Source organism: Macaca nemestrina, chromosome 2 (genome assembly GCF_043159975.1).
Source record: "Macaca nemestrina isolate mMacNem1 chromosome 2, mMacNem.hap1, whole genome shotgun sequence".
NCBI classification, from domain to species: domain Eukaryota; kingdom Metazoa; phylum Chordata; class Mammalia; order Primates; family Cercopithecidae; genus Macaca; species Macaca nemestrina.
Window position 1 is genome coordinate 16,298,637 of NC_092126.1, and position 25,625 is coordinate 16,324,261.

At 42.1% G+C, this 25,625-nt stretch overlaps 1 protein-coding gene across 6 annotated transcripts in view; it reads left to right on the top strand.

Annotated features, from left to right (window-relative positions):
- Positions 1–25,625, top strand: part of LOC105470956 (oxysterol binding protein like 10) — a 326,292-nt gene that overhangs the window by 212,871 nt on the left and 87,796 nt on the right. For all 6 annotated transcript variants that reach the window (XM_011723317.3, XM_011723319.3, XM_011723316.3 and 3 more), the window contains one exon: positions 24,939–25,149. In XM_011723317.3, the coding sequence (XP_011721619.1) occupies positions 24,939–25,149 (211 nt within the window). The remainder of the gene's footprint in view (positions 1–24,938; positions 25,150–25,625) is intronic.

The following is a 25,625-nucleotide window of genomic DNA, read 5'->3' on the forward strand; positions in this document are numbered from 1 at the left end:
AGTGCTAAAGTAACGTCTATAGTGCCTGCGAAACTTTGGGAAAAGTAGAAAACAGCTACATTTGTGGATTCAAGAGATGACTGAAATTTTTTTTTTTTTTTTAAAGCATAGTGGACAACATTGTGGGACTGAAAGCCCAAAAAAAAAAAAAAAAAAAAAAAAAAGAAAAGTTTGGTCACGTTACGCAGGATCAGGAAATGTGAAACCCTTCTTGGCTAGTGCTGGCTTGCACGTTTTGAAAGGCGATATGACAGGAAAAGTGTTACATTTACAGAAGAGGAAGGTTCTGAGACTCAAGAATCTGAGAAAGAATTTTAAAAATACAGTCTATCCTCATTACTCACAGATTCGGTATTTGCGAATTCTCCTACTTGCTACAATGTATTTATAACTTCATTGATAGTTGCAGTGCTTTTGTGGTCATTTGCAGACACACAGAATGATGAAAACTGTATTTCGGGATCCACATGTTCCCGGAGAGGGCAAACAAGGCAGAACTTTGCCTTCTTGTTTCAGCTTCATCTGGAGATGACCAGAGGATAGAGAGGGCAGGGGCAGTGCAGTGCAGTGCAAGAAGCTTGGCTCTGGTGCCACTTGGAGGGGGTTCGAATTCCAGTGCTGGCACCTGTTACTGGCATGGCCTCAGGCAAATGGCTTACCACTTTTGGACCTCATTTTCTCTTTTGTAAAATGGAAAATAAAATCCACCAAGATGAGTTGTTTTTGCATTTAAGATTATAGTCTATGTGAGAAACACGCACACATACATTTCCCCAGTGGTTCAGTATTTGCTCCTTCACCATTTGTGGTGACTTTTTGGAGCAGAACTGTGAATAATGAGGATTGACTGTACCTGCTAAATGTTAGAAAGGAAAGGGGTTATGTGGAACGGCTGGTTTTCAATACTAATAAAACCGGCTTATTTTACAAGGACCTTGGCATTGAACCTATATAAAGCTGATGGCATTTTGGTTGATAAAAACGTTGTGACCAGAGGTTCGGGGGAACCTAACCCTCTAATTCCCCAGGAGCAAACATTTACTATTGTCTAATTCGGTGTTTGTGGAGACTTTAATAGAACATAACTACTGTGCATAATGAGAATCAGCTGTAACTGATTTGGTAACTTTAAAAAAAATCTGCTAGGCAAATGATTCTGCAAGAGAAGTGTAATGTTTTACACTGAATCTATTGCTTCTTAAATGAACATGTCTCATGATGTCTGGCTAAAATGACATAGTGTTCCCGGTCCGAACCAAGGGTTGGGCTGCTTATTCTTGTGGCCCAATAACAAGATGCAGACGAACTGAGAAAGAAGAGAGTTTATTTCTGTAACCAGTTACAGGGAGAAGACCGGGAAAATATCATCAGATCAACTCAAAATTGCGAAGTTTTCCGGAGCATATATACCTTCGAAGCTGTATGTCGACGTGTAAGTTGTGGCTTCATCTAAAGACCTAAGTGATTAAGATCTGAGTCCTGAGGACCTTCCTCTGGAGCCTTAGTAAATTTACTAAATCTAGATGGGTCCAGGTGCCAGGGGTGATTACCTTTGTCTTGTCTCCTGCTAAATCATGGAGGTTTGGGGAGTTCCTTTAGATCCCAGTAAAACTTGTTTGTGGAGGTCTGGGGAGTTCCTTCAGACCCCCAATAAAACTCATTTAATCCTAAATGGGTCCCGTTAAGAATTCCTTCTTTATCTTGTCATGCTTCAAAGCCCAGGAAAGGCCTGGGCAAAACTCTTGGTGGGCGTTTTTTACATTCCAGCCTTTGCATAAGGACGCCGGCTCTATCAGCTTTTAATATTGAACTTAACCCACTCAGTTAGTGCTGAAACAGTTGTCATGGAGGCCTGCCTGTTCAGCTGTTAGACCTGGCTTGCCACAATAGCATAGAAATTCCATATCTGTGATAACATTTATTCAGTGTTTCCTACATGCCTGTCACTGTTTTAAGCACTCTGCATGTAATCTCATTTAACTTTCAGGATAATAACTGGTAGTAGCAGGGGCAGCAACAGACACACTTACGTAACACTTGCTGTGTATTAGCAGCATTTCTAAGTGATCCACATTTATCGACTAATTCATTCCTCACGATAAGCCTATGTGATGAGAACTATTGTGAGCCCCATTTTACAGGTCAGGAAACTGAGGCCAAGAAAGATTAAATATGCCCAAGATTACAGTTAATAAGTGGTCCTGAGCCTACACTCCTAGACACTAAACTGTGCCACTTCCTAGAATGGGGACAATGGGGTGCCCCCTCGACCAGTAAACAAATTCACTGAGTAGGAGCTTGTGCTTTCTCATATTTTATTATGTATTGTTAGTTTTCCGTGAAGCTGAGCTCAAAACTAGTTCCCTTCTTTTTTTTTTTTTTGAGACAGAGTTTTGCTCTTGCTGCCCAGGCTGGAGTGCAATGACATGATCTTGGTTCACCGCAACTTCCGCCTCCTGGGTTCAAGTGATTCTTTTGCCTCAGCCTCCCAAGGAGCTAGGATTACAGGCATGCACCTCCATGCCTGCCTAATTTTGTATTTTTAGTAGAGACGGGGTTTCTCCATGTTGGTCAGGCTGTCTCGAACTCCTGAGCTCAGGTGATCTGCCTGCCTCGGCCTCCCAAAGTGCTGGGATTACAGGCGTGAGCCACCGTGCCAGGGCTCAAAATTAGTTCCTACAGGCATTTTAGCTGATAGTAAACATAGCAAGTGTCAGACAATGAACTCCTATTTCTCAAACCAGCTTTGCGAACAGAGATGACCTGTTTGTCAAGGAGAACAGACCACATAGATAAATGCTTAAGAAATGGGCTATTTGGGTTGATTTTTTTTAATCTTTGAAATTGTTGATGGGGAATGATATGGCATTAACAGCATTGTAGAGTTGGTATAACCCCCCTCCCCCGACTTTTTTCCAGAGGAAAGGAAAAATAGACATTTTAAAATTCAGTTTAAACCTGAACATTAGCCTCTCAGGATAGAAATGGCAAAATGCTCCCTGCACCTTTTTTCTTTATCTGTACCAGGAGTCCCTTGCCTGACATCCCTGAGACTACAAGTTTTGGTTTGTTGTTGATTGCGTTATCTTTGACCACAGGTTTCTTTGAGAATCTGTGAAAGTCCAGGACTCTTTTCTTAGGAGGAAAATGCTTCTAGGTACAGACAGAACCTTGTCGTCAAATGTATTTTGTGGATGTTCCCAAACCCCTTGAAAAGCCCATTGAGATGGCATCTTAGGGTTCATAGATTTCAGAACCTTCTCTCTTAGGGGATCCATGAACTATTTTCACCATTTAAAAATACCTAAAGTCAAGCAGTTATCTGTTTCTTTGTTCTTGGTTGGAATTAAGTGAGCATTTGCTAGGAACTCTGGTTTTCTTATGTAGACAAATAACTGAAAGCAAGAAGTGGGTGGGATTCCTTAATGGTGAAAAGGTTGGGAACTGACAGCCTATCTGGCGTCTCCATCTTCATCTGCCTCTCCTTTCCCCAAATCCTATAGTCTGCATAGCCCTGACTAACTCATATATTTTTGTAATGAGTTACAATATAAAAATATCTTTTATTTAAAATGTTCTTTTTTTTTTTTTTTTGAGATGGAGTCGCGCTCTTGTTGCCCACGCTGGAGTGCAGTGACATGATGTCGGCTCACTGCAACCTCTGCCTCCCGGGTTCAAACGATTCTCCTGATTCAGCCTCCAGAGTAGCTGGCATTACAGGTGTGCACACCACACCTGGCTAATTTTTTGTATTTTTTAGTAGAGACGGGGTTTCTCCATGTTGGTCAGGCTGGTCTCGAACTCCCGACCTCAGGTGATCCTCCCGCCTCGGCCTCCCAAAGTGCTGGGATTATAGGCATGAGTCACCATGCCTGGCCGTCTGTTCTTTGATTATTTCATGCATGCATGTTTTGTCTCCTCTGTTCATTCTCAAGACCATTTGGGTACCACATTTTAAGGGCACCTTTCTTAGTTTCCATGGGGCTTGGAACTCAGTGGGTCAGTTGGCTTATTTTTCCGCAGCTGCCGTCTCCTCAGGAAAATGCAGTGTCTGCCAAAGGTGTCCATTCTTTTGTCAGCAGGGGGCAGCAATGGAATGGGCAAAAATGGTCATTGTTCTTCAGATTAACTAGGCTTTTCAGAGCTGTAAGACCTCTTAAGGGGTAATACCTACCCAATGTGAATGCTGAGGAAATCGTGAAATAAATGCAGCTTAATTAAAATGTAGCATATATTTCATTTTGAAGCAATATTATTGTTTTAACTAGAGGAATTGCCTTGTTGAGAGGTGTATGTAGGTTTTGGTTCCTGATGTGTTGGGGTGGCATAGAAGGTGAGGTATACAGTCAGAAGCCTCGGAAGGGACCCAGTGAGCATTTCCTCAGGCTGACGGTTACCTTTGATTGCTGCTAAATTTACATGAAAATAGGCCAATTTATCCCTGGAGTGAAATATCTATGTTGTAGTGTGGAAAGAATTACAACGTGAGTTTATTTTACATTTGGGGAATCTGAAAAAATATCTGGAAGAGTACTAATATTACACATTTTTCTAAAAACTTTGTTTAAAGGTGGTAAATTAATAGTACACAGATAAGTCTAAAGGGAGACAATTTCTAATTATTTTCTGAACTGGAGAAGAAAATGTGTTCTCCTTCTATAAATGGTCAGATGAACCAAAAATTGGGCAGCCCTGAGATAGGAGTTTGGTAGGACTGGTTTTGCAAGGTACGGGTCACAAAAAACCTCTGCTGATAAAAAGAGATGCCTGCCAAAACCAAAATGGCCATGAAAGTGACCTCTCGTGGCCCTCACTGCTGGTCATACGCTAATTATAATGCATTAACATGCTAAGAGATACTCCCACCAGCACCATGACAGTTCACAAATGCTGTGGCAACATCCGGAAACTACCCTATATGGCCTAAAAGGAGGAGGAACCCTCAGTTCCGGGAATTCCCCACCCCTTTCCCGGAAAACCCCTGAACAATCTATTCCTTTTTAAGCATATGATCAAGAAATAACCATAAAAATAGCCAACCAGTAGTCCTCAGGGCCACTCTATCCGATATCGATTCCTTTATTCCTTTACTTTCTTAATAAATTTGTTTTTACTTTACTCTGTAGCCTGGCTTTTCAATGCCTTTCTACGTGAAGCCAGTGACCCATGTGACCTCCCAGGCTGAACCCAAATTTTGAGGTTGGCCTTGTGACAGCCCCAACTATTGACATAGTTGTGACAACTGAAGCAGAGCATTTTCATCTGGAAGAAACAAATCTGAAGTCTGAGGCATAGACCCAGAGCCTGAAGGGTGCATTCGGTGGTTCATTAAAAACTTAATTAGTGTCACTTTGCACTAACCAGGTGCTACGGGAGTGGGGACATGGGCCTGCTCCCCAGACCTCAAGGCCTTACAGAAGAGAAGGGCAAGTGCTCACTGGAAGGCTCTGAGAGACTGGGGGCATGGGGACTTCTAAGTGGGAGATAAGGAAGGCTTCATGAAGAAGAACTGAGGAAGGGCATTGGAAGCCTGGTAGGACTTTGACCATGAGAGATGGGGAGGAAAAGCTTTCTAAGCAGATGTAACCGAACAGGAAGTCAAGAAGTGTCATGTTGCCCAAGTTGGTAGTGTATTTATGAGGAGGCAGGGACAAGATATAAAGCCACTGTTTGTGAGAATTACACACAATTGTATTTTTTAGATCCTATGCTTTCCAAGTGGTTATTGCAGGGACCACAGTTGAATTTTTTTTCTCACTGGCTTGGTGATGGTCATAGGAGAAGAACTTATTCCCATGAACAAAGAGAACTGTTTTAATCACAACTGCATGGGCAAAACACAAGAGGGCTCTTGAAAGAGAGAATTGGCTAATACTGTAGCAAAATCCAGAGCTCCTCAGCAGTAATTTTAATTTCCACAAAGTTAATGAAAGTATAGACCTACAGACCTGATAGGAAAAAGTAGATAACATAGCTAATTGGGTTGTTTCATAGACTTGGGAATCACCAGGGAAAAGCTAAGCTTGGAGAGGACTGTGGATTGAGCCCTCGTTTCTTTTTAATCTCCTCTATAACCTGGCAGATTCTATTGGCTTTTCATTATGAGATTGTACTGCAAATGAAAGAAAGAGGAGGTGGGGTGTTCTGGGCTTGGTTATAGCTGGGTGTTTATCACAGGCGTTTATAAGAAGTTAGTATACTTTCAGGCCCTCTGACAGGAAGCTTTGTAACCCTGGCATTCATGTCATGCCAGCATTAAGTTTAGAGAAACGCTCCATTATTTGATTAATTGTCTTGGATAAAAGCCTTAACTGATGTTCCAGTTGACATACAAATCTTGTGAAGTGGATTTTAAAAGTATTTGTAAATAGTATGTATCCTTATAGCTCATGAATGTCAGAATTCTACACTGGGGCCAACACGGTGGCTCTTATCTGTAATCCCAGCAATTTGAGGGGCTGAGGAGGAAGATTGCTTGAGGCTAGGAGTTCAAGTCCAGCCTGGGTTTCTACCAAAATAAAAATTATCTGGGTGTCATGGCACGAGCCTATACGCCCAGCTACTTGGGAAGCTGAGCTCAGAGGATCATCTGAGTCCTGGAGGTTGAGTCTGCAATGAACCATGATTGTGCCACTGCACTCTAGCCTGGGTGGTGACGAAGTGAGACCCTGTCTCAAAAACAAACAAACAAAAAAACAACAACAAAAATCTATATTGGGCCAGACATCTCAGTCACAGCAGTGGGCAGAGGGAAGACCCTATGTTGAAGTGGGGGATCTGTGTCCACATGATGTGTCACATGGCCACTATCTTCCACATCCCCAGTGTCAGCTGAATCGTTTGAGGCAGGCATCTGACCCAGGGCCAATAACACAAACTTACTTTCTCTCATCTGAATTGGGAGAGGGAGAAACTAGAGGATTGGGTAGATTTGACTCCAGTGGCTCTGCTGGGCTTTGTTGCAAGTGGAGGAAGTTGAGTTGAGCAAGAAGAGAGAGAAAGGTGTGAAAACCAGAGAGAGATCACAGAGACGGAGGGACAGAGAGAGATAAGAGACTGCCATATCTCTGAAGGAAAGAAGGAGTAGCTCTTTCAAGTAGATGCTGGGCAACTCTTTCCTGTATCCATGCAGCAAATCCCCTTCTCCTTGCATGAGTGTGGGTGGTTTCTATTCTTTGCTACTAAACTTTCTCTGTGACTGTGATCAACTAAACCCTGGGAGGTATACAAGGAAAATGTGAAACCTTGTCCCTTGACTACTGAGCTTTTCAGTCTTGATAAAACAAGAAAAAAAAAAAAAAACCCAAACCTGGTCCTACTTATCCCCAGAAATGGTATTGTACCTCCTTTTTCACTTACTAATTTTAAAGTCCCACTGGCTGTCACTTAGATTGGGTATATACGTTTTTTGGTTCAAATGGACCCATCTCATAGTGGCATTTCGACCGATCTTCTTACCTGTCCGAAGGGAGGAGAACAGCCACTTCATAGCTCTCAAAGAGATTCCTGGATGCTCTCCTTTGTATATTCATTCATTCATTCATTCATTCTTTCAACTGATATTGTTTTGCCCACAGTTTACCACATCTTGTCCTAGGTTTATGGAAACAACAGTGGACAGAAGAGACAAAGTGGCACTTAGAGCCTGGTAAGGGCAAGAGAGATTAACAAATTAGTAACGTAACACATCAGTAGAGGCTGGGTGTGGTGACCCGTGGCTGTAATCCTAGCACTTTGGGAGGCTGAGGTGGGCGGATCGCTTGAGCTCAGGGGTTCTAGACCAGCCTGGGTAACATGGCGAAATTGTGTCTCTACAAGAAAAAACAAAACAAAACAAAACTATATATATATATATATCTTGCACACACACAAATTAGTTGGGCATGGTGGCACGTGCCTGTAGTCCCTGCTACTTGGGAGGCTGAGGTGGGAGGATTATCTGAGGCCAGGAGGCAGAGGTTGCAGTGAGCCATGGTCTCACCACTGCATTCCAGCCTGGGTGACAGAGTGAGACCCTGTCTCAAAAAAAAAAAAAAGTTAGTTAATTACCCATGATATGTTTTATGGATGATGGGGATCATGGCCTTTTGGGAGGGTGATGGAAGGCTACCTGGTGAAAACAACCTGTAAGCCGGGGTGGAAGAAGGAATAAAAATAAACTAGGAGAAAAACATGTCATGGACTTCACTGGAAGTCGAGCCTGGAACTCATTCGGGTAGTGCCTTCTTTATCCCACGATCATATAGATTAAGTTAGAGGTTAAGAAATTTGGGATTGTGTGCCCAGAGATATACAATGTGCAGTTAAAATACTCCGCCCATGCTGGGAGATTGGTATTAGAGAGAAATAATGGTTAAGGCTGAAGCTTCAAGGTCCCAGGTTAACAGGACACAAGATCTTTTATTCCTTGGGTGAAAGTAGTAACAACAAACTAGGGGCAATGGAAAGGAGTTCTCAAATTTACTAGAGAACCATGCCAGCGTCTTAAAACTTCCAGAAGCCTTGGAACTCGATCCTTCTTCCTTCTTTCCTCTTTCTTTCTTCTTCCCTTCTCTTCTTCCCCTGTTCTGCCTCCCTTTAGTCCCTCTTCCTTTCACTTGCCCTGTCTTCCCATTTCCCTCCTCCCTTCCCCTCTCCTCCATTCATCTACCCAACAAACATACATCAGGCATCTCCTTTGAGTAAGGTCTCATGGGCCCTGCCCAGATAGAGTTTGGCAGTGAATTAATTGATTGATACCATCAGCACGCTGGGCCATGGAGAGAGAGACACGTGGAACTAGTTATAATATAGTAAGTTCATTCTGTGTATTTATTATATGAACAGTGGTTGTGGACTATATACCCTTACACGTACTCTCTTTAAAAGTACATGCTCAGAGCAGTGAGGAAGTGTGGAGTAGGAGTAGACATGGATCCAGGCCAGTTCATTTCCATCACTGGAAAACAATTCTAAATGCACGTGTCTGCAAAGGGCGGTTAGCTCTTTTGCGAAGCACTGTCTGTTATATACCATTATTCTGTGTCATATTTGAGTGCCTTGAGGATTACATTGTTAAGTAGTTGGTGTGCAGGAATTGTGTTCTCTCTTCTGTAAATTGGTGACTGCAGTGTCATTTACCCAGTGGGAATACAATAAATATTAATGAATGGTGGCTTATTCCTTAACGTAATTTTCCTTTTCAGATTAATGAAGCAGATTCCTGATAAATGCACTTGTCTCTCTAGAGTTTCGTTTGCTAAAGCTCAATGATGTAAAGGATTTGCCTGGAGGTGTGAAATTTCTGTCCATTTTTTTTTTCTTTTTTCAAGTACCCTTTGGAGATGCATTTCTTTCCTGAAAATAATTGATACTAGTGAAATTAATTCTAGGTGGAAAAGAGAAGCATGTAGTCATGTTCTTGCCTGCTACTTTGGGTGGCTATTTGATCTAAAAACAGCAATTAAGTTTTAAAAGAGAATGGCAGGTGTTTTTGGGGTAGAGCTAAGGCCTAGTTATATATGCTGTCAAGCTCAGGTTAGAATATTAGTTGGTATGTTTTCTTCAGGAATTCTTAGAGACATCCTACTCTCCTTGCAAAATAAGATAATTTCCATAAAATCCAAATTAAGTATCTGGACACTTAGAGGTTTTTTGAGATAGGCTGAGCATGTATGTGGAGTGTGAGTGAACAAAGGTGAAGCAGTCTGAAGAAAATGGTTTAATTTCATGCTTGTTGATCCTTGGTTTGTAAGGTTACATTCTGTAAGAGAAAAAAAAAAAACTGATATAGTATCCAGGATTTGCTGAGAAATGACAGTAGATTAATCGGAAGACTTCTGAAGTGAGTCAGTAAAGCAGCATTTTAGGTTTTCTGTTTTTTGGTTTTTTTTTTTTTTTTTTGTTTTATACGATGTGTGTTAAATGATTTCTGATTAGAGAACTGACAGAAACATAAACACTTGAATAAAACTTTCATACCATTTGCAGAACAATTCCTTACCCTTTCTTATTACGTCTTTGCTTATAAATTGTGTTTTCTTTTCTGTGAATTTTACCCTAGAGGAGTTTGCTGTGTGTGTTCTCGTTCCGTTCCGGATGAGTTGGTGGGTGGATAAGCCAGCTTGCTCCCAAGCATCTTCTTTCTTCTAGGTGGAAGGCCATGCTAGGTGAGCATCAGAGTGTGTATGGGAGCCTTTGTGCTGTGATCTGTGGGAACAGAATGGTTCTGCGTGCCTTCTGGTCATGAGGTTAGGAGCACAGAAGTGTGGATCCTTCAGTCCTGACATCTCCCATCTGCAAATTCTGATTTGGGCAAATGGTTTTACCCTTTCAGCCCCAGGGTTGTGTAAAATGAGAATAATGGTAATCAGGAGCTGGGTGCAGTGGCTACGTCTGTAACCCCAGTACTTTGAGGTGGCAGGACCCACTGAGCCTGGGAGAGTGAGGCTGCAGTGAGCCGTGATCGCGCCACTGTACTCTAGCCTGGGTGACAGAGCAAGACCCTGTCTTGAAACAAAACAAAACAAAAACAGTAAGCAGCCTTGCTTGTGGCCAAGACAGAGCTGGGAGGATTAGAGTTTGTGACTGTGAAAGCACTGTTGTAAACTGCAGCCCAGCGCTTCTCGCCCCCTGCCACCCATCTTGTGAAATGCCCTTGTTTGTATCATTCATGTAGTGGCTGTTACTGACATGGCTTTGATAACGCAAGTATTTTGAAAAGAGTGAGAAGAGAAAGATAAATGTGGGGAATGTGGGGGAAGCAGCAAAGGGCTACTCTGTGCTTTTTTCCTTGAGTTGAACGCTGGTTTAAAACCAGACCTTGAGCTTTAGATAAGCTTGTTGAACGTGGGAAGAGGCTCCTAGTGAGTTCTGGGGACATCATAACTAGGCAGTTGAACTTCAAGGTCCAGGTAGACCTGTCTTCTCTGGCACTGTGAGGGAAGTGTTTCCCCTTGTTCTCCGTGTCCCTAGGATCTTTTAGGAGAGAACTTTGACTTCTTCTATTGCTTTCTGGATCCATCTGCTTCTCCCAATAGCACTGCCCTCTCTTTGCTTAGGACTTTGGTTTCCCTTTCATTGCTGGGTACCATCACACCCCCATGTGCTGGTGCCCATGGCCAGACATTGACAAGGCTTCTCTATCCTTATGAAGGAAAACACTCTCTGACTCCCTTTAGTTTTTCTTTTGTTTTGTTTTGAGACAGACTCTTGCTCTGTCACCCAGGCTGGAGTGCAGTGGCACAATCTTGGCTCACTGCAACCTCCACCTCCTGGGTTCAAGTGATTCTTCTGCCTCAATCTCTGGATGAGCTGGTGTCAACTGTGTGCCACCACGCCCAGCTAATTTTTGTATTTTTAGTAGAAATGGGATTTCACTATGTTGGCCAGGCTGGTCTCAAACTCCTGGCCTCAAGTGATCTGCCCACCTTGGCCTCCCAAAGTGCTGGGATTACAGGCGTGAGCCACCACACCAGGCCTCTTTAGTCTTATTTCCTTAAATTTTCTTTACTGGATATGGAAACATTTTTTTTTTTTTTTGAAATCGCGTCTCACTCTGTTGCCCAGGCTGGAGTGCAATGGTGCAGTCTTGGCTCACTGCAATCTCCACCTCCCGGGTTCAAGAAGCAATTCTCCTGCCTCAGCTTCCCAAGTAGCTGGGATTACAGGCATGTGCCACCACACCTGGCTAATTTTTGTATTTTTAGTAGAGACTGGGTTTCACTATGTTGGCCAGGCTGGCCTTGAACTCCTGACCTCGTGATCCGCCTGCCTTGGCCTCCCAAAGTGCTGAGATTACAGGAGTGAGCCACCGCGCCTGGCGGAAACTTGTTAACTTTTCTTTGCCCTGCATTATGCAGGGACATGAACAATGAATGAAAACAATAAAATACTGGTTTGGGTATTTTTTTTTTTTTTTTTTTTTGCCTCTGAAATTGTTTAAGAAAGAAAGATGTTGGAGAGTGATAGGGCAGAAGACAGCCCACACATTACTGAGAGGATACAGATTGTTACAGTTTTTTTCAGTGGTGAGCTGGCAGTATTTATTAAAAAAAAAAACAACAACCTTAAACTCAGCAGTTCCTCTTCTAGAAGTTTAACAAAATCTTTTCGAAGTTATGCTAAGATTTAGATACAGAGAAGTTTGTTGACTCGTAATCCGTCATAGAGAAAAAAGTTAAACATGATCGTAATGTCAGCCGTAGGGAATTGGGCAGTAAGTTGTGGCATATTTATGTGATGAAATGTTCTGCAGTATTTTAAATAGTATTGTAGAAATTCATTGACATGGTATGTTGAATTAAAAAGGTTATAAACATGATTATGGCCTGCAGCCATTTTCATAAAAAGTGAAAAAAGGGCATACAGTCAGCCCTCCTTATCTGTGGGTTCTGCATCTGTGGATTCAACCTACTGAGGATTGAAAATATTCAGGAAAAAATACAGATGATTGCATCTATATTGAACATGTACAAGCTTTTTCTTGTCACTTTCCCATGAACAATAAAGTATAACAACTATTTATGTGACATTTACATTGTATTAGGTGTCATAAGCAATTTAGAGATGATCTAAAGCATATGGGAAGATATGCAGATATTAGTATCTTTTTATGTTAGGGGGCTTGAGCATGCATGGATTTTGGTATCCAGGCGGGGTCCTGGAACCAATGCCCCATGGGTACTGAGGGGTGAGTGTACACTTGACCCTTGAACAGCACAGGTTGGAACTGTGAGGGGCCACTGATATGTGGATTTTCTCAGTAAAAATTACACTAGGTGTGACTGCCTCTCCTTTCACCTCCTCCAACTCTTCTGTCTCTGCCACCGTGAGACAGCAAGACCAACCCCTCCTATTCTCCTCCTCCTCAGCCTACTCAATGTGAAGAGAAGGACGAAGACCTTCATGGTGATTCACTTCCACTTAATTAATAGTAAATATATTTTCTCTTCCTTACAAGTTTTAAAATAACATCTCTTGGCTGGGCATGGTGGCTCATGCCTGTAATCCCAGCACTTTGCGAGGTCAAGGTGGGCAGAGCACTTGAGGTCAGGAGTTCGAGACCAGCCTGGCCAACATGGCGAAACCCTGTCTCTACTAAAAATACAAAAAACATTAGCCAGGTGTGGTGGTGTACGCCTGTAATTCCAGCTACTCAGGTGGCTGAGGCACGAGAATCACTTGAACCCAGGAGGCAGAGGTTGCAGTAAGCCGAGATCGTGTCACTGCACTCCAGCCTGGGTGATGGAGTGAGACTTTCTCAAAAAAAAAAAAAAAAAAAAAGAGAAAGCAAATAATATAACATCTCTTTTCTCTTGCTTTGTTGTAAGAATACAGCATATAATATGACACACAAAATATGTGCTAATCGACTGCTAATGTTATCAGTAAGCCTTCCAGTCAACAGTGGTATATTAGTAGATAAGTTTTTAGGGAACCAAGAGTTATATGAGGATCTTCTACCCTCAAGTTGTTTAAGGGTTGGCCATATATATACATAAAAATTTTGTAAGTACATTTGCCAAGATTTTAAAACTTCTTTCTGGTACTGGATATATTATGGGTTATCTTTCCTTCTATTTGATTGTTTTTTTTTCTATGTTAAGTATTATTTTGTGTTAAAAGGAGATTTTTAATTAAAACAAAACAGAGAGTAGCCTGCTGCAGAATGGAACTCCCATAGAAGCCCCAGTTTCAAATGTTGGGCAAGGGAGGCCAACCTTGTGTCCAGAGACGTAAGTGCTACTCGATCTGCATTCAGGATCCTGTTCAGGTCTGTGTCTGTGTGTGTGGGAGGCAGAGAGAATAGATAAATTATAGCGAATGAGGCACTTATTCACTGATCCTTTGCCTTCTACTCAGAATCCTTCTGTTGGACAGTGGCATTTTCTTTGAAAACAATTTAAGAGATTATTCCTTTTGTATCTTTCACCCCTTGTTTTCAACATGTTTACATGTTACTCAATTCTGACAAATGGGATTTCTAAATAAATAATTTTTAACCATTGTGTAGAAATCATAGGGGAGGAGAAATATTTTTTTCCTTACTCTTCATAGTTCTGTCAACTGAAGAATGATGAGGTTCGTAATTTGGAAAGGAGAGCTTTATTTCTCACAAATGGCCGCAGCCTGTAGGGTGGCCATTTTGACAGGCTGGGAAGCATAGTCTCTGGCCAGAAGCCAGAAACAGGCACTTCAAGGGTGGGAAGAATAAGCCAAGGCTTTATACTGAACAAGGTGGCCAAATAAACATATTCAAGAAGCTGTAGGAGGAATCATGAATATTTATGAAAGGAGAAATATGTACACATGCAATTGAACTTCATGCTGCTCCATGAGATCCATGTTCAAAAAAATGCAGCAGTAGCATGATCCAGGGGTAGAGTTTTCAGCCCTCTCACATCAAAAGATGAAGCACAGGACACGAAAACCCTCACTGCACATCCTCCTAGACTGGCCAGAACCACTCTTGTGGTCAGTGGTCTCTTATCAGGAATGCCTGTCAGTTGCTTTGTTGAAACCACAAAAGGGTGGGGGGAGCATCATGGGCTTAATTGAAATGGGGGTGGAGTTGTTTGAAAGGGCTGGTTTCTGTTTAGCCCTTAGGGAAGAAAGCCTGAGAGCAGTTAGGGAGTTGGACCTCCCATCCTGTCATGGCTGGGAGCTCTGTTTTCAGGGTTTCTCTGGGATCCCCTTGGCTAACAGGGGTATCTGTTTACTTGGTTGGGGGTCCTAGAATTTTATTTTTATTTCTCAGTTCTTAGTTGGGATGGACTCTGTAACAAAAGACAGATTAACAACAGAAAAACTGAAATTGAATACGTGTACATATCGTGTATGCATGAGAGATACTCAGAGAAATGAGTAACTCTCAAAGAGGTGACAGGCTTTAGGCATAAATATCATCTTCCTGTGAGATTAAGAAGGGTGAGGGGAAGGCAGATTTTGGGGAGGTATCCAGGAAAAGTACTGTAAACATGAGTACGTTTTGATATGCAGATTTTTAAGTTTGTGCCTTCTCCATTGATGAGGCTCCATAGTTTAGTCATCCTTATTATCTTCCTGGTTCAGAGAATGGAGACTTGCTTTATAAATGTAACTTTCCCTTACAAAAGGATAACTTTTTTGTTTTCAGAGCTGTTCTGGTGTCTGTAGTTTCTCAAAATAATCCTTATGCCAAAGAGGCATATTTTAGGGAGGCATATTCTGGTTTTCTATAATTATATTTTGGGGTGGTATATTTTTGGTCTTCTACAGCATATTCTGTTATACAGTTCTGAAAATGTTTCTTCCACTTCACTGTTTCCTTTAGCAAAAATGACATGAGAAAAACTGATAGAGATTGCGTCAAAGGAACTTTTGTTTTGAAGCCAAGACCTACTTTGTTTGGAGTTAAAAGCCCTTATACATGCAATCATTAAAATGAGATCTATGTTTATCGGTGTGTAAAGATGTCTATGATGTGTCTGTTAGTTTACTAGTGCTGCATTAACAAAGGATCACAGACAAAGTGTGTTAAACAACAGAAATTCATTGTCTCACAGTTGTGGAGGCTGGAAGTCCAAAATCAAGTCACTGGTAGAGTTGGTGCCTTCTGAGCACCATGAGAGAAGGATGTGCTGGCTTGTAGATGGTCATCTTCTCCCCATGTCTTTACTGCTGGTCTTAAACTCCTGGCCTCAAGTGATCTTTCTGCCTCAGCCTCCCAAAGTGCTGGAATTTACAGGTATGAGCCACTATTCTTGGCCAAAATTTCCCCTTTTTATAAGAACACCAGTCATATTGGATTAGGGACCACCCTCAAGACCTTATTTATCTTGATTCCTTTTATAGAGACCCAATCTCCAAAGAGGGTTATATTCTAAGATACTGGGAATTAGGACTTCAACATACGAATGTGGTGAAGGATACATTTCAACCATAATAATGTATTTTCCCCCTATTTTATTTTATTTTTTTCATGGAAAAACCCTCATGTTTATTTGATTAAATGAAATTAAAATAAGTTGCATAGGAAGAATTTTAAAGTCTGAAGAGACACCAACTTTAAGGCTGTAGTAGCTGATACAGCATCTCCTTGCTACCTTCTCCAGCCTTCTCTGTGGACCACAGCGATACATTCAGAAGCCTGTTAGCTCACACAGGAGTTTCTGAATACTTTTCCATTGGTTCTTCACCTGCTCATTGCCTGTCATGCCTGCGGCCTGCAACAGTTAACATTTAAGATTTAAGATGTGAAAGCCAAGAGGAGGTTTCCCCCCTATTTTGAAAGACATTGTTGTTATGAAAAATGTCAAATGTAAATACACTAGAGAAAGATCATATTGAATTTCCATGTACCCATCAACAGCTTTAGCTACCCCCAAAGCCAATATTGTTTCATCCTTGCTCTTTTACCCCCACTGGGTTATTTTGAAGTACGTCCCAAGTGTTAGAGATGATGTATTCTAAAGTGATCAAAGGTTATACAATTATATATAAGGAGTGATGTTTTTAAGATAAAATAATAGACCTCTGTGTGTGTACATATAAATTAGAAGAGTCAGAATCATACTAGAATGTTAACAGCACTTACGTCCAGGAAGTGGGATGACAGGTAACTTTACTTCCTTCTTTGTAACTGTTTTTACTGTCTGATTCTGTTGGGATGGTGGTTGATGGAATGAGCCGGCCCCTTTTGTAATCGGAAAGCAAAAACAAGAAAGCTGGTTTCCAGATGGTGAGAATGGGTGGGCTGAGGGACAGTGGAAAGGAAGAAACCTTATCATAGTTGTTTTCTGAGGCAGGAGATAGCTTTTGCTTCTAGAATATATGAAAGAAATAAGAGGAAGTACACAGGAGCATGTCAGAGTGGAAAGGGTGCTGAAGTGGAGCCGAGGACTAACGGTGAGTCGTGCCTTGCCAGGAAAGTGAAGCTGTGACTTTGACAAGGTCGTTCAGCTTCTCCGAACTCAGGATTCCTGCCTGCAAAGAGTCAGACTTCACAGACCCGTCGGTAAGTTGTGAGTGTTACAATCTCACATTTCTTGAGGATCTCAGTAATGGTTTCCTCCTAAGGTGTTTGTAAAGATAAAATTGGCATTTTATGTTTGTGCAGTGTGGTGTTACTATTGGGAGTGATGAGGTAATGATTGTAGAAAAACCAAAGGTGAAGAAATGACAGAAAGGAATCGGTTTTTTGGAACTGTAGAAGGCTTATCTCCCCACATCTTCAGAAAGTGTCTTTTGAGTGTGTAGGTGCAATTCAGAATTTTGCATTTACCTTTTGCCCTCAACAGCATGGGCTGGTTTAGAGGCAACACTGAGATTTCTTGATACCAACTCAAACCATGGAAGGACCAGAAAAAGCTTTGGATGTTCTACGTCTTTGGGTTGTCCTTTCAACCACTCTTTTGTTCCATCCCTCTCATCTCACATGATCAAGGTAGAGTGTCAAATTGTTGAACTTCAAAATGCCGTTAGCCTGTCCTGCCTTCCAGGGACAAGGGTGGACAGAAAACCCTGGAATCATGGCTTAAGTCACTTAGTGATGGTCAGCCTCAATAATTATACCGTGAAGTCCAAGGCAAAGTTAAGTATGAATCTAGAAAGCAGGAAATATCTAGAAATAATGAATGCATCTCTTCTGCCAATTTTCTGAAAGGGAGAATCGATTCTGTTACCAAAAAGATGAGTACAACCTTCCAACCGGCCAGTTAGATCTGCTTATGAAGCAGTCTTCAACTTGGAAGTGGAAATAGGATGTCTACACTTACACACCTTTGAAAGGAAAGCAGACTGTTATGCTCTTAGGTATAAAAAATGACTTCAGGCCTGAGACTTCCCTCCTACCCAGAGTTAGGGCAAGATGCAGCTAGGGGCATGGACAAGGGTGATCCTGCTCCCCTCCTGGAAGGCTGGAAACTCCGTTCTTTCAACTAGACGCACCAGTCAGAGGTCTGGGGAAGCTCTTTCTGTCGCCTTTGGTAACACCGGCAGGGATGAGTGGAGGCTCCAGAGGCAGGAGATGAACCAAGCAGATTAAAATAGTACCACAATGGCTCTGAAATTAGATTGTCACTGGAACCACAGCCCATAAAAGCAGGCCAGGACCTACGTTCTAAACTTAAACATACGACTCCCAGCCTAAAAAAAGAAAAAAATCAAATGGGACCCAGAGTCCCCTAACATAATAACCAAAATATCTAGGATAGAATTGAAAATCATTAGTCATGTCAAGAACCAGGACAATCACAACATGAGTGAGAAAAGATCTTATCTGACACCGAAACTGAGAGTGAATAAAAATGTTAGTTTCACTGGAAAACTGCATGCCCATTTGTGTATTCACTGCCTCTGGCTGCGTTCAAGCTACAGTGGCAGAGTTGAGTAGTTGCCACAGAGACCATACTGTCTGCAAAACCTAAAGTGTTGACTATGTGGCCCTTTACAGAAGTCGCAGAGCCCTGCAGTAAGTGCATTGACGACCTGGTGGTCACTGTTTTTGAGATCCTGCCTTCTTCTGTTTACCTTTTCTTTGTTTGTTTCCTTTGGTTTATAGTATACAGTGTGATATTCCTAATATTGGTTTCTCCCTTCTCTTTCTGTGCCTTTTTCCTTTCTTCTTCTTCTTTGTAACGTTGTCACCTGTTTAGCCAGCACCCTCTCCCCATTGGAGCTGGATCCCTCTTCCTTCCGCTCATCTTGTCTGTTATTGCCACCGTCACTCTCTTAGCCCTACTGAGAGAAATGTGTATTTGGAAGTTCTGTACACTCGATGGGAGTTTTCTTTCTTCACGCCCCTGAAACGGGGTTAACAGATATTTGGCAGTCACGAACTGTTTGGGACTGGCCTACACAGGATTGTGTTTGTGGGTATGAGGAGCAGTGTCCCAAGGGGCTCAGGACCCTGCCTAAAGGGAACGCTTGGAGGGCTATCATTTTAGGGGTATGTTGTGCCAGGAGGTGTAGAACAAGGGACATAGGCTGGGAATTATAGGGCGGAGGTAGAATGTCAGGTAGGAAAAGTCAGCAGCTTATTGAGAGAAGACAAAATTATTCAGGTGTGAGACCAGGACTGACTGTGCCCCAACACTCAGAAGTTTGGAGAAGGGAGTTGCGATTGGAATGCCAGCTCTCCACATATCAACTTACCATTTGTTAATAAGACAAGACTGACTTTATTGTTGGCCACTGTGAGGGGAAACACCACCTCCGCAGGGTGCTGGCTGTGTCTCCAAGCTGGGAAGGCAAGGTCAGCATTTATCAAGAACTGGAAGTTTGGTTTACAGTGTGGAGACTTGATTGGGATTAAGATTAAGAATCAAGATTTAACAGTTCAGGATTAGTGAAAACAACAAGGCAAGGATTTTGAGGCAAGATATTGAAAGACTTTTAGAGGACAGAGTGTTGATGGTTTTTATTAAAGAGTTGATGGACATTTGGGGAAGTTCCTATAATAAATTATCAAACCATTTCTGGGATGGAGTCTCCTGGAAAATTAAAGTAATGCTCATGAGAGGAGTGGAGTAGGATAGTAAAGCAATGTTAATGCAGACAGTAAACTGTGTGTGTGTGTGTGGTTTTGGTTTAAAGATCCATAAAGCGGCTGGGAACAGTGGGTCACGCCTGTAATCCCAGCACTTTGGTAGGCCGAGGCGAGCAGATCACCTGAGGTTGGGAGTTCGAGACTAGCCTGATCAACATGGAGAAACCCTGTCTATACTAAAAATACAAAATTAATTGGGCGTGGTGGCACATGCCTGTAATCTCAGCTACTCGGGAGGCTGAGTTAGGAAAATCGTATGAACCCGGGAGGTGAGGCGGAGGTTGCGGTGAGCTGAGATCGCACCATTGCAGTCCAGCCTGCGCAATAAGAGCGAAACTCCGTCTCAAAAAACAAACAAACAAACAAACAAAAATCCTTGAAGCATGGCTTTAAAGCTTAGGTGAGGACATTGGCCAAGTGAAAAAGTGCCTACATTAACCAAGGACTGATCCCCTGACTCAGAGGGGAACTTAGCGGGGACTCAGGAATGCCACCAGACTGAGGAGAAATGCCAAACCAAGGCCATCTGGTACGTGGCATCAAATTGTTTGGTCTCCTTCCAAGCCGGACAGATTGAGTTACTGAAGGCACTGGGGCACCGGCTGAGGCTCTGCCAACCAGAGGAGCAGCTTTGGTTTCTTTAGGGTTAGGAATATTTGTTTAGGAGCTGCTTTATGCTGAGCTTTTGGAGGGTAATGAAGGAGTGACTGAAGTTGTCAAATCTGTTGACATCTGACCCATCAGGATTGGACTTTTCAGGGGCCTCTGAAACCTGCACCAGGGTTTACAGCTCAGAAAAATCCGAAGCAGTCTAGACAAATGAAGCCCTTATCTTCTTGCTGTCTACTGCAGTCCTTGCTTTGGCCAGATTTGAACTTGTTGAGCTAGATACCATTGGGTTTCGATCTTTGCATCTTCGTTTCAGATTTTTTGACTTGTTTTTCCTCTTTCTGCAGCCACTGATGCTATTAACATTAACTCCTATGATTTGATTTTGTAATGCACGTGTCATCGTTTGTACTGTAAGAAACAGGTCATAGAATTTTTATTCCCTCTCTGAGAAGTTTCTTATCTGTGAAGTTCAACTTGACCTACATTTCGTCTCTTTTACAACCTCAGAGTTGATATTTTCAGGTGGTTTATCTCTGAAATTTAATTTGAGGCTCTGTTTTTGTGCCCGTGTTACAACATCATGATGCCCTGATTGTGGAAGCCAAATTCCAGAAAGAAATGAAATTTTTGGTTTTTTTGCTTGTTTTTAAACAATCATGGATGATTAATGTTGGTGTGCCTTGGAGGAAGTATTTGGGGTTATAATTTGAGACTTCGTAATTAAAGTAAATGGTTCAACATTTTCTTAAAGGCTGGAAGATGTAGGTGAGTCTGTTTGCGGATGGTTGGGCTTTGCTCCTTTACTGACAAGCTGGTAGGCACCTTGAAGGGGAGAAGGAGCTCTCTTTAAGAATTTGCTGTTGGTATTTTTGGCGCATTCTGCCTTTTGGTACCACATTTATCATCTGACATGTGCCCTTAATAAAAGTGAGAGAGAGATGGACATAGCTAAAACTTGTTCTCTGGAAGTCTGATGAAGAGTCTTCATCAGTGCCTCCCAGTCTTAGCAAGTGTTAGAGCAGTAATAACTGTGATGCACAGCTCCAAGGCAAGAACTCCTACATTTCTTTCAGGGTTCAATCAACTTCTTTTGGATTCTCATGAAGCTAACATAAAGTGAGGATTGGCATCGATTGTGTCATTAAAGACTAGAGTTCTGTTTCACATCTCATGGAAAATGAGAAGAAAATGAGTCTGTAGGAGGTGTGTACTGTGTGCCAATCACTATAAAGCTTGTATTATTTTTAGCCTTCAGTTTCCCAAGAAAGAAGTCAAAGCTATGAGGTGCCTGGTTATTGATGTGTTTCTAGCAAAGAGTTACTCAAGGGGGCACTGCTAGTATTTTCAACAGCAGCGTTCTTTGTTGTATAGGACTGTGCCCTGATTCAGGAGAAATTTAGCTCTCCTGGGCCCTCTGCTTTCAGTGCCATAGTTCTTCCCCAGTCATCGTAACTGCCAAACATACCCACTGCCTTTAAAGGCTACCTGCCCTTGCTATTGGCAATAAGCTCTCAGTAAATACTGATGAATGCTTTTTATTTTTAATTTATTTGTTTGTTTGTTTGTTTGTTTTGAGACGGGGTCTCACTCTGTTGCCCAGTCTGGAGTGTAGTGGTGTGGTCACAGCTCACTGCAGCTCCCAGCCCCCGGGCTCAAGGGATCCTCCCACCTCAGCCTCCTGAGTAGCTAGGACTGACCACAGGTGCACCACCATGCCCGGCTAACTTTGTTTTTTGTTTGTTTGTTTGTTTTGGTAGGGATGTGGTTTCATTATGTTGGCCAGGCTGGTCTCCAACTCCTGGCCTCAAGTAATCTGCCCACCTTGGCCTCCCAAAGTGCTGGGATTACAGGCGTGAGCCACCACTCCTGGCTTGAATGCTTTTTTAGAGAGCTAGTGCGTGGATTCCATCTTTGAGCATGTGCATCTGTTGTAATAGAGAAGAATATCCTCCAAGCTGGTTTCATGTTTTTATTACCTAAGATTTTCATAATATCTTATGTTTATGAAATAACAATATTTATCCTATACTATCTAATTGGAATAGAGTTCTTTTTGTTGATTAAAAATGAGTATATACCATATAGTTGATGGCTTGATTTTATTCACCTTTTCTCTTAAGCATTATGGCTCCATTCCTAATAATAAAAACATAATGTATCATGTTTCATCATGATTTCTTCTTTCTTTTCAGTACATTTTTCTAAGACAGGATTTTATGGTAGGAATTTACAGAAATGCTGACTACAAATAGCTCGAAATCCATTTCTCCCTAACTGTTAGCATTTATACATATAAATGTCAGAGAATACATAGACATTTTATCTTGTTTGAAGTTAAATTTAACTAGTTGGCAGTATTTCTTGGCAAACTGATAATGGAGGTATTATCTGTTACTAAATCTTCAGCCATATTATGTTCATCAAGTATTCTGTAGACTATATGTCATAAACGGATTCTTTTGCACTTCAGTGAGAGGAGGGAGACTTGGATTCATTCATTCATTCAATAGGTGGGTACTTATAGTACTTGGGATACATCAGTGAACAACACAGATGATGATTCCTGCTTGCACACTAGCATAAATGAATATAATAAGGAAATTACAAGTTAGTTTGGAAGGAGGTAGATGCTGTGGATAACAAGGTTGGTAAGGAAGACAGGTGTGCCTGGGGTTGGGCTGGAGGTGCAATTTTTTTTTTTTTTTTTTGAGACTGAGTCTTGCTCTGTTGCCCAGGCTGGAGTGCAGTGGCATGATTCCGGCTTAATGCAACTTTCGCCTCCTGGGTTAAAGCGATTCTCCTACCTCAGCCTCCCGAGTAGCTGGGATTACAAGTGCCCGCCATGACACCTGGCTTATTTTTGTATTTTTTGGTAGAGACAGGGTTTCACCATGTTGGCTAGGCTGGTTTCAAACTCCTGACCTCAAATAATCCACCAGCCTTGGCCTCCCAAAGTGCTGGGATTATAGGCATGAGCCACCATGCCTGGCCTGGAGGTGCAATTTTAAATGAAGTGGTTTGGGAAGATTTCTCAAAAAGGTGACTTTTATTATTTTATTTTATTTTATTTGTTGATATATATATATATATATATATATATATTTTTTTTTTTTTTTTTGAGATGGCATCTCACTCTGTCACCCAGGCTGGAGTACGGTGGTGCCAGCTCAGCTCACTGCAAACTCTACCTCCTGGATTCAAGCTATTCTCCTCCCTCAGCCTCCTGAGTAGTTGGGACTACAGGCACCTGCCACCACGGCCAGCTAAGTTTTGTATTTTTAGTAGAGATTGAGTTTCACCATGTTGGCCAGGCTGGTCTCAAACTCCTGACCTCAGGTGTTCCACCCACCTCCCAAAGTGCTGGGATTACAGGCGTGAGCCACTGCACCCACCTAAAAAGATGACTTTTAAACAAAGACCTGAAGAAGAAATGAGTACTTACTGAGCTTTCCTTATTTATAGGCACTGTTTTAGGAGCCAGAATGGCTAGGTAGATCTTCTGTAATCTACAAAAAAACAATTTGCATAGCCAGATTATGGATGTGTACACTAAGATGAGAATGCTCAAACCACATCTGTGGAACATGTCTCTTAAAATTAATCTTTTTAAAAAAAATCATTTTGAAGTAATTGCCAGTAGCAGGTATTTGTTTCAAAAGGAAAGAGAAAAAAGGCTAAGCAAAAAAGTAATGAGCTTTGTGTCCAAGTCCAGCAGTCCTTACAGAATTACTGCTTCTTCCCACTGGTGACATCATGGTGACAAGGATCCTCCAAGGGTGACAGTGACAAAGCAGGAGATGTTGCTTCAAATAAAAACAGCTTTTGTGGAGAAGCTTAAAACACAGTGGACCAGAGAACAGGAATTTACTCCTGCTTCTGATGTCAATGGGCTTTGTGACCTTGGGCGGGTTGCTTGAGCTCCTCCACTTCTTAGACCCGCTAATTATTTGTTAGACATGATGTCTAAGCACTTTATATACATCATCCTGTTTAATGGGATAAGTTATAAAACATGAGGAGGATGAACTTCACAAGATAACCATTAAAGTCCTTTTCTAGCCCCTGTGTTCCTTTTTTTTTTTGACTTGTTAGTTCAAAGACATAATTAGACTACTGTTTGTCTTATGATAAGCTTATGAATTGAAGCCAGGCCACAAAATATGATTATTTGTCATAGCTTGAGCCATGGAGTAGGACTGGCTCTAGGATTCCTGGTTTTTCTCTTCCTGACATGTCTCGTGGTGTTAAGAAGGTCATGTCCTGTTTAGCATTTTTTATTTGCAAGTGAGTGAAGGGGGCTCAGCACTGGTTTCATTGTGATCTCCTTTGTACAAATACCAGCCCCAGATTTCCCTTCCGCTCTGTGAACTCTGAACAGGGCTACCAAAGAGTTAAGGGTTGGAGCTGGAGGAAAAGCAAGGAGGAAGCCTTGCTGTGAGGGACAGCCACAGCGCGCCTGCTGTCTCAGATAACCTTCTGTAGAAAAAGAACTCTAAAGGTGGTTGCAAGGACGCTTTCAATGTATTTATTATTGACTTACCTCCAGAAGATCTGTAAAATGATATACCGAGATGGCCCTGATGGCCCCTTTTAGCTCTAAAGTTCAAAACTTCTCTTTTGATTAGAGTGCCTTTGGATAAATTTACCAAGACAGATTTCACCCAGGATTGAGTATTTATCAAAAGAAGAACGTGCACCAAACACACGGAACTGACCCTCACCCAGTTTTACCCACTTCTGTGGTTTAACTGCCACCTCCCCAGCCTGTTGAAAGAAGAGCTTCTGCCCCTCACCTCCTTACTGTCGTCTTGTTTTGTAGATGATGAACCAGGTGGAAGGGCAGCAGAAGAACCTCGTGCACGCCATTGAGTCCCTGCCAGGGTCTGGCCCCCTCACTGCCTTGGACCAGGACCTGCTGCTCCTGAAAGCTACCTCTGCTGCCACCCTCAGCTGCCTTGGGGAGTGCCTCAACTTGTTACAGCAGAGCGTGCACCAGGCGGGCCAGCCCAGCCAGAAGCCAGGAGCCTCGGGTAAGACCGCCAGCAGTTCGTCCATGTTTAGGATGAGTACACACACTATGTGTGTGTGTGTCCCATTGTCTTCCTCCTTTAAGTCCATCCATTTCTCTGTGATCCATCCGTCTATCCTTATATCCAAGTGTTTCTACTGCGCTTCCTCTCTACTGTTTGGGATGTATTTTTATGTTACAAGTTACAAATGTAACATTTTATGAAAAATGTAATTCTGCATTCATCTCTCCTGCCCTTCCTCTACTGTTTGGGATATATTTTTATTTACAAGTTACAAATGTAACATTTTGTGAAAAATGTAACTAAAATATTTACATAAAGACTATGGAACACCTTTCAGACTTGCTGGCATCACATTATAAGTCTCATTCCATTCATAACATTTGCACTCAGCATTCTGTTGTTTTGTTTTGTTTTGTTTTGAAATAGAGTTTTCACTCTTGTTGCCCAGGCTGGAGTGCAGTGGTGCAATCTCA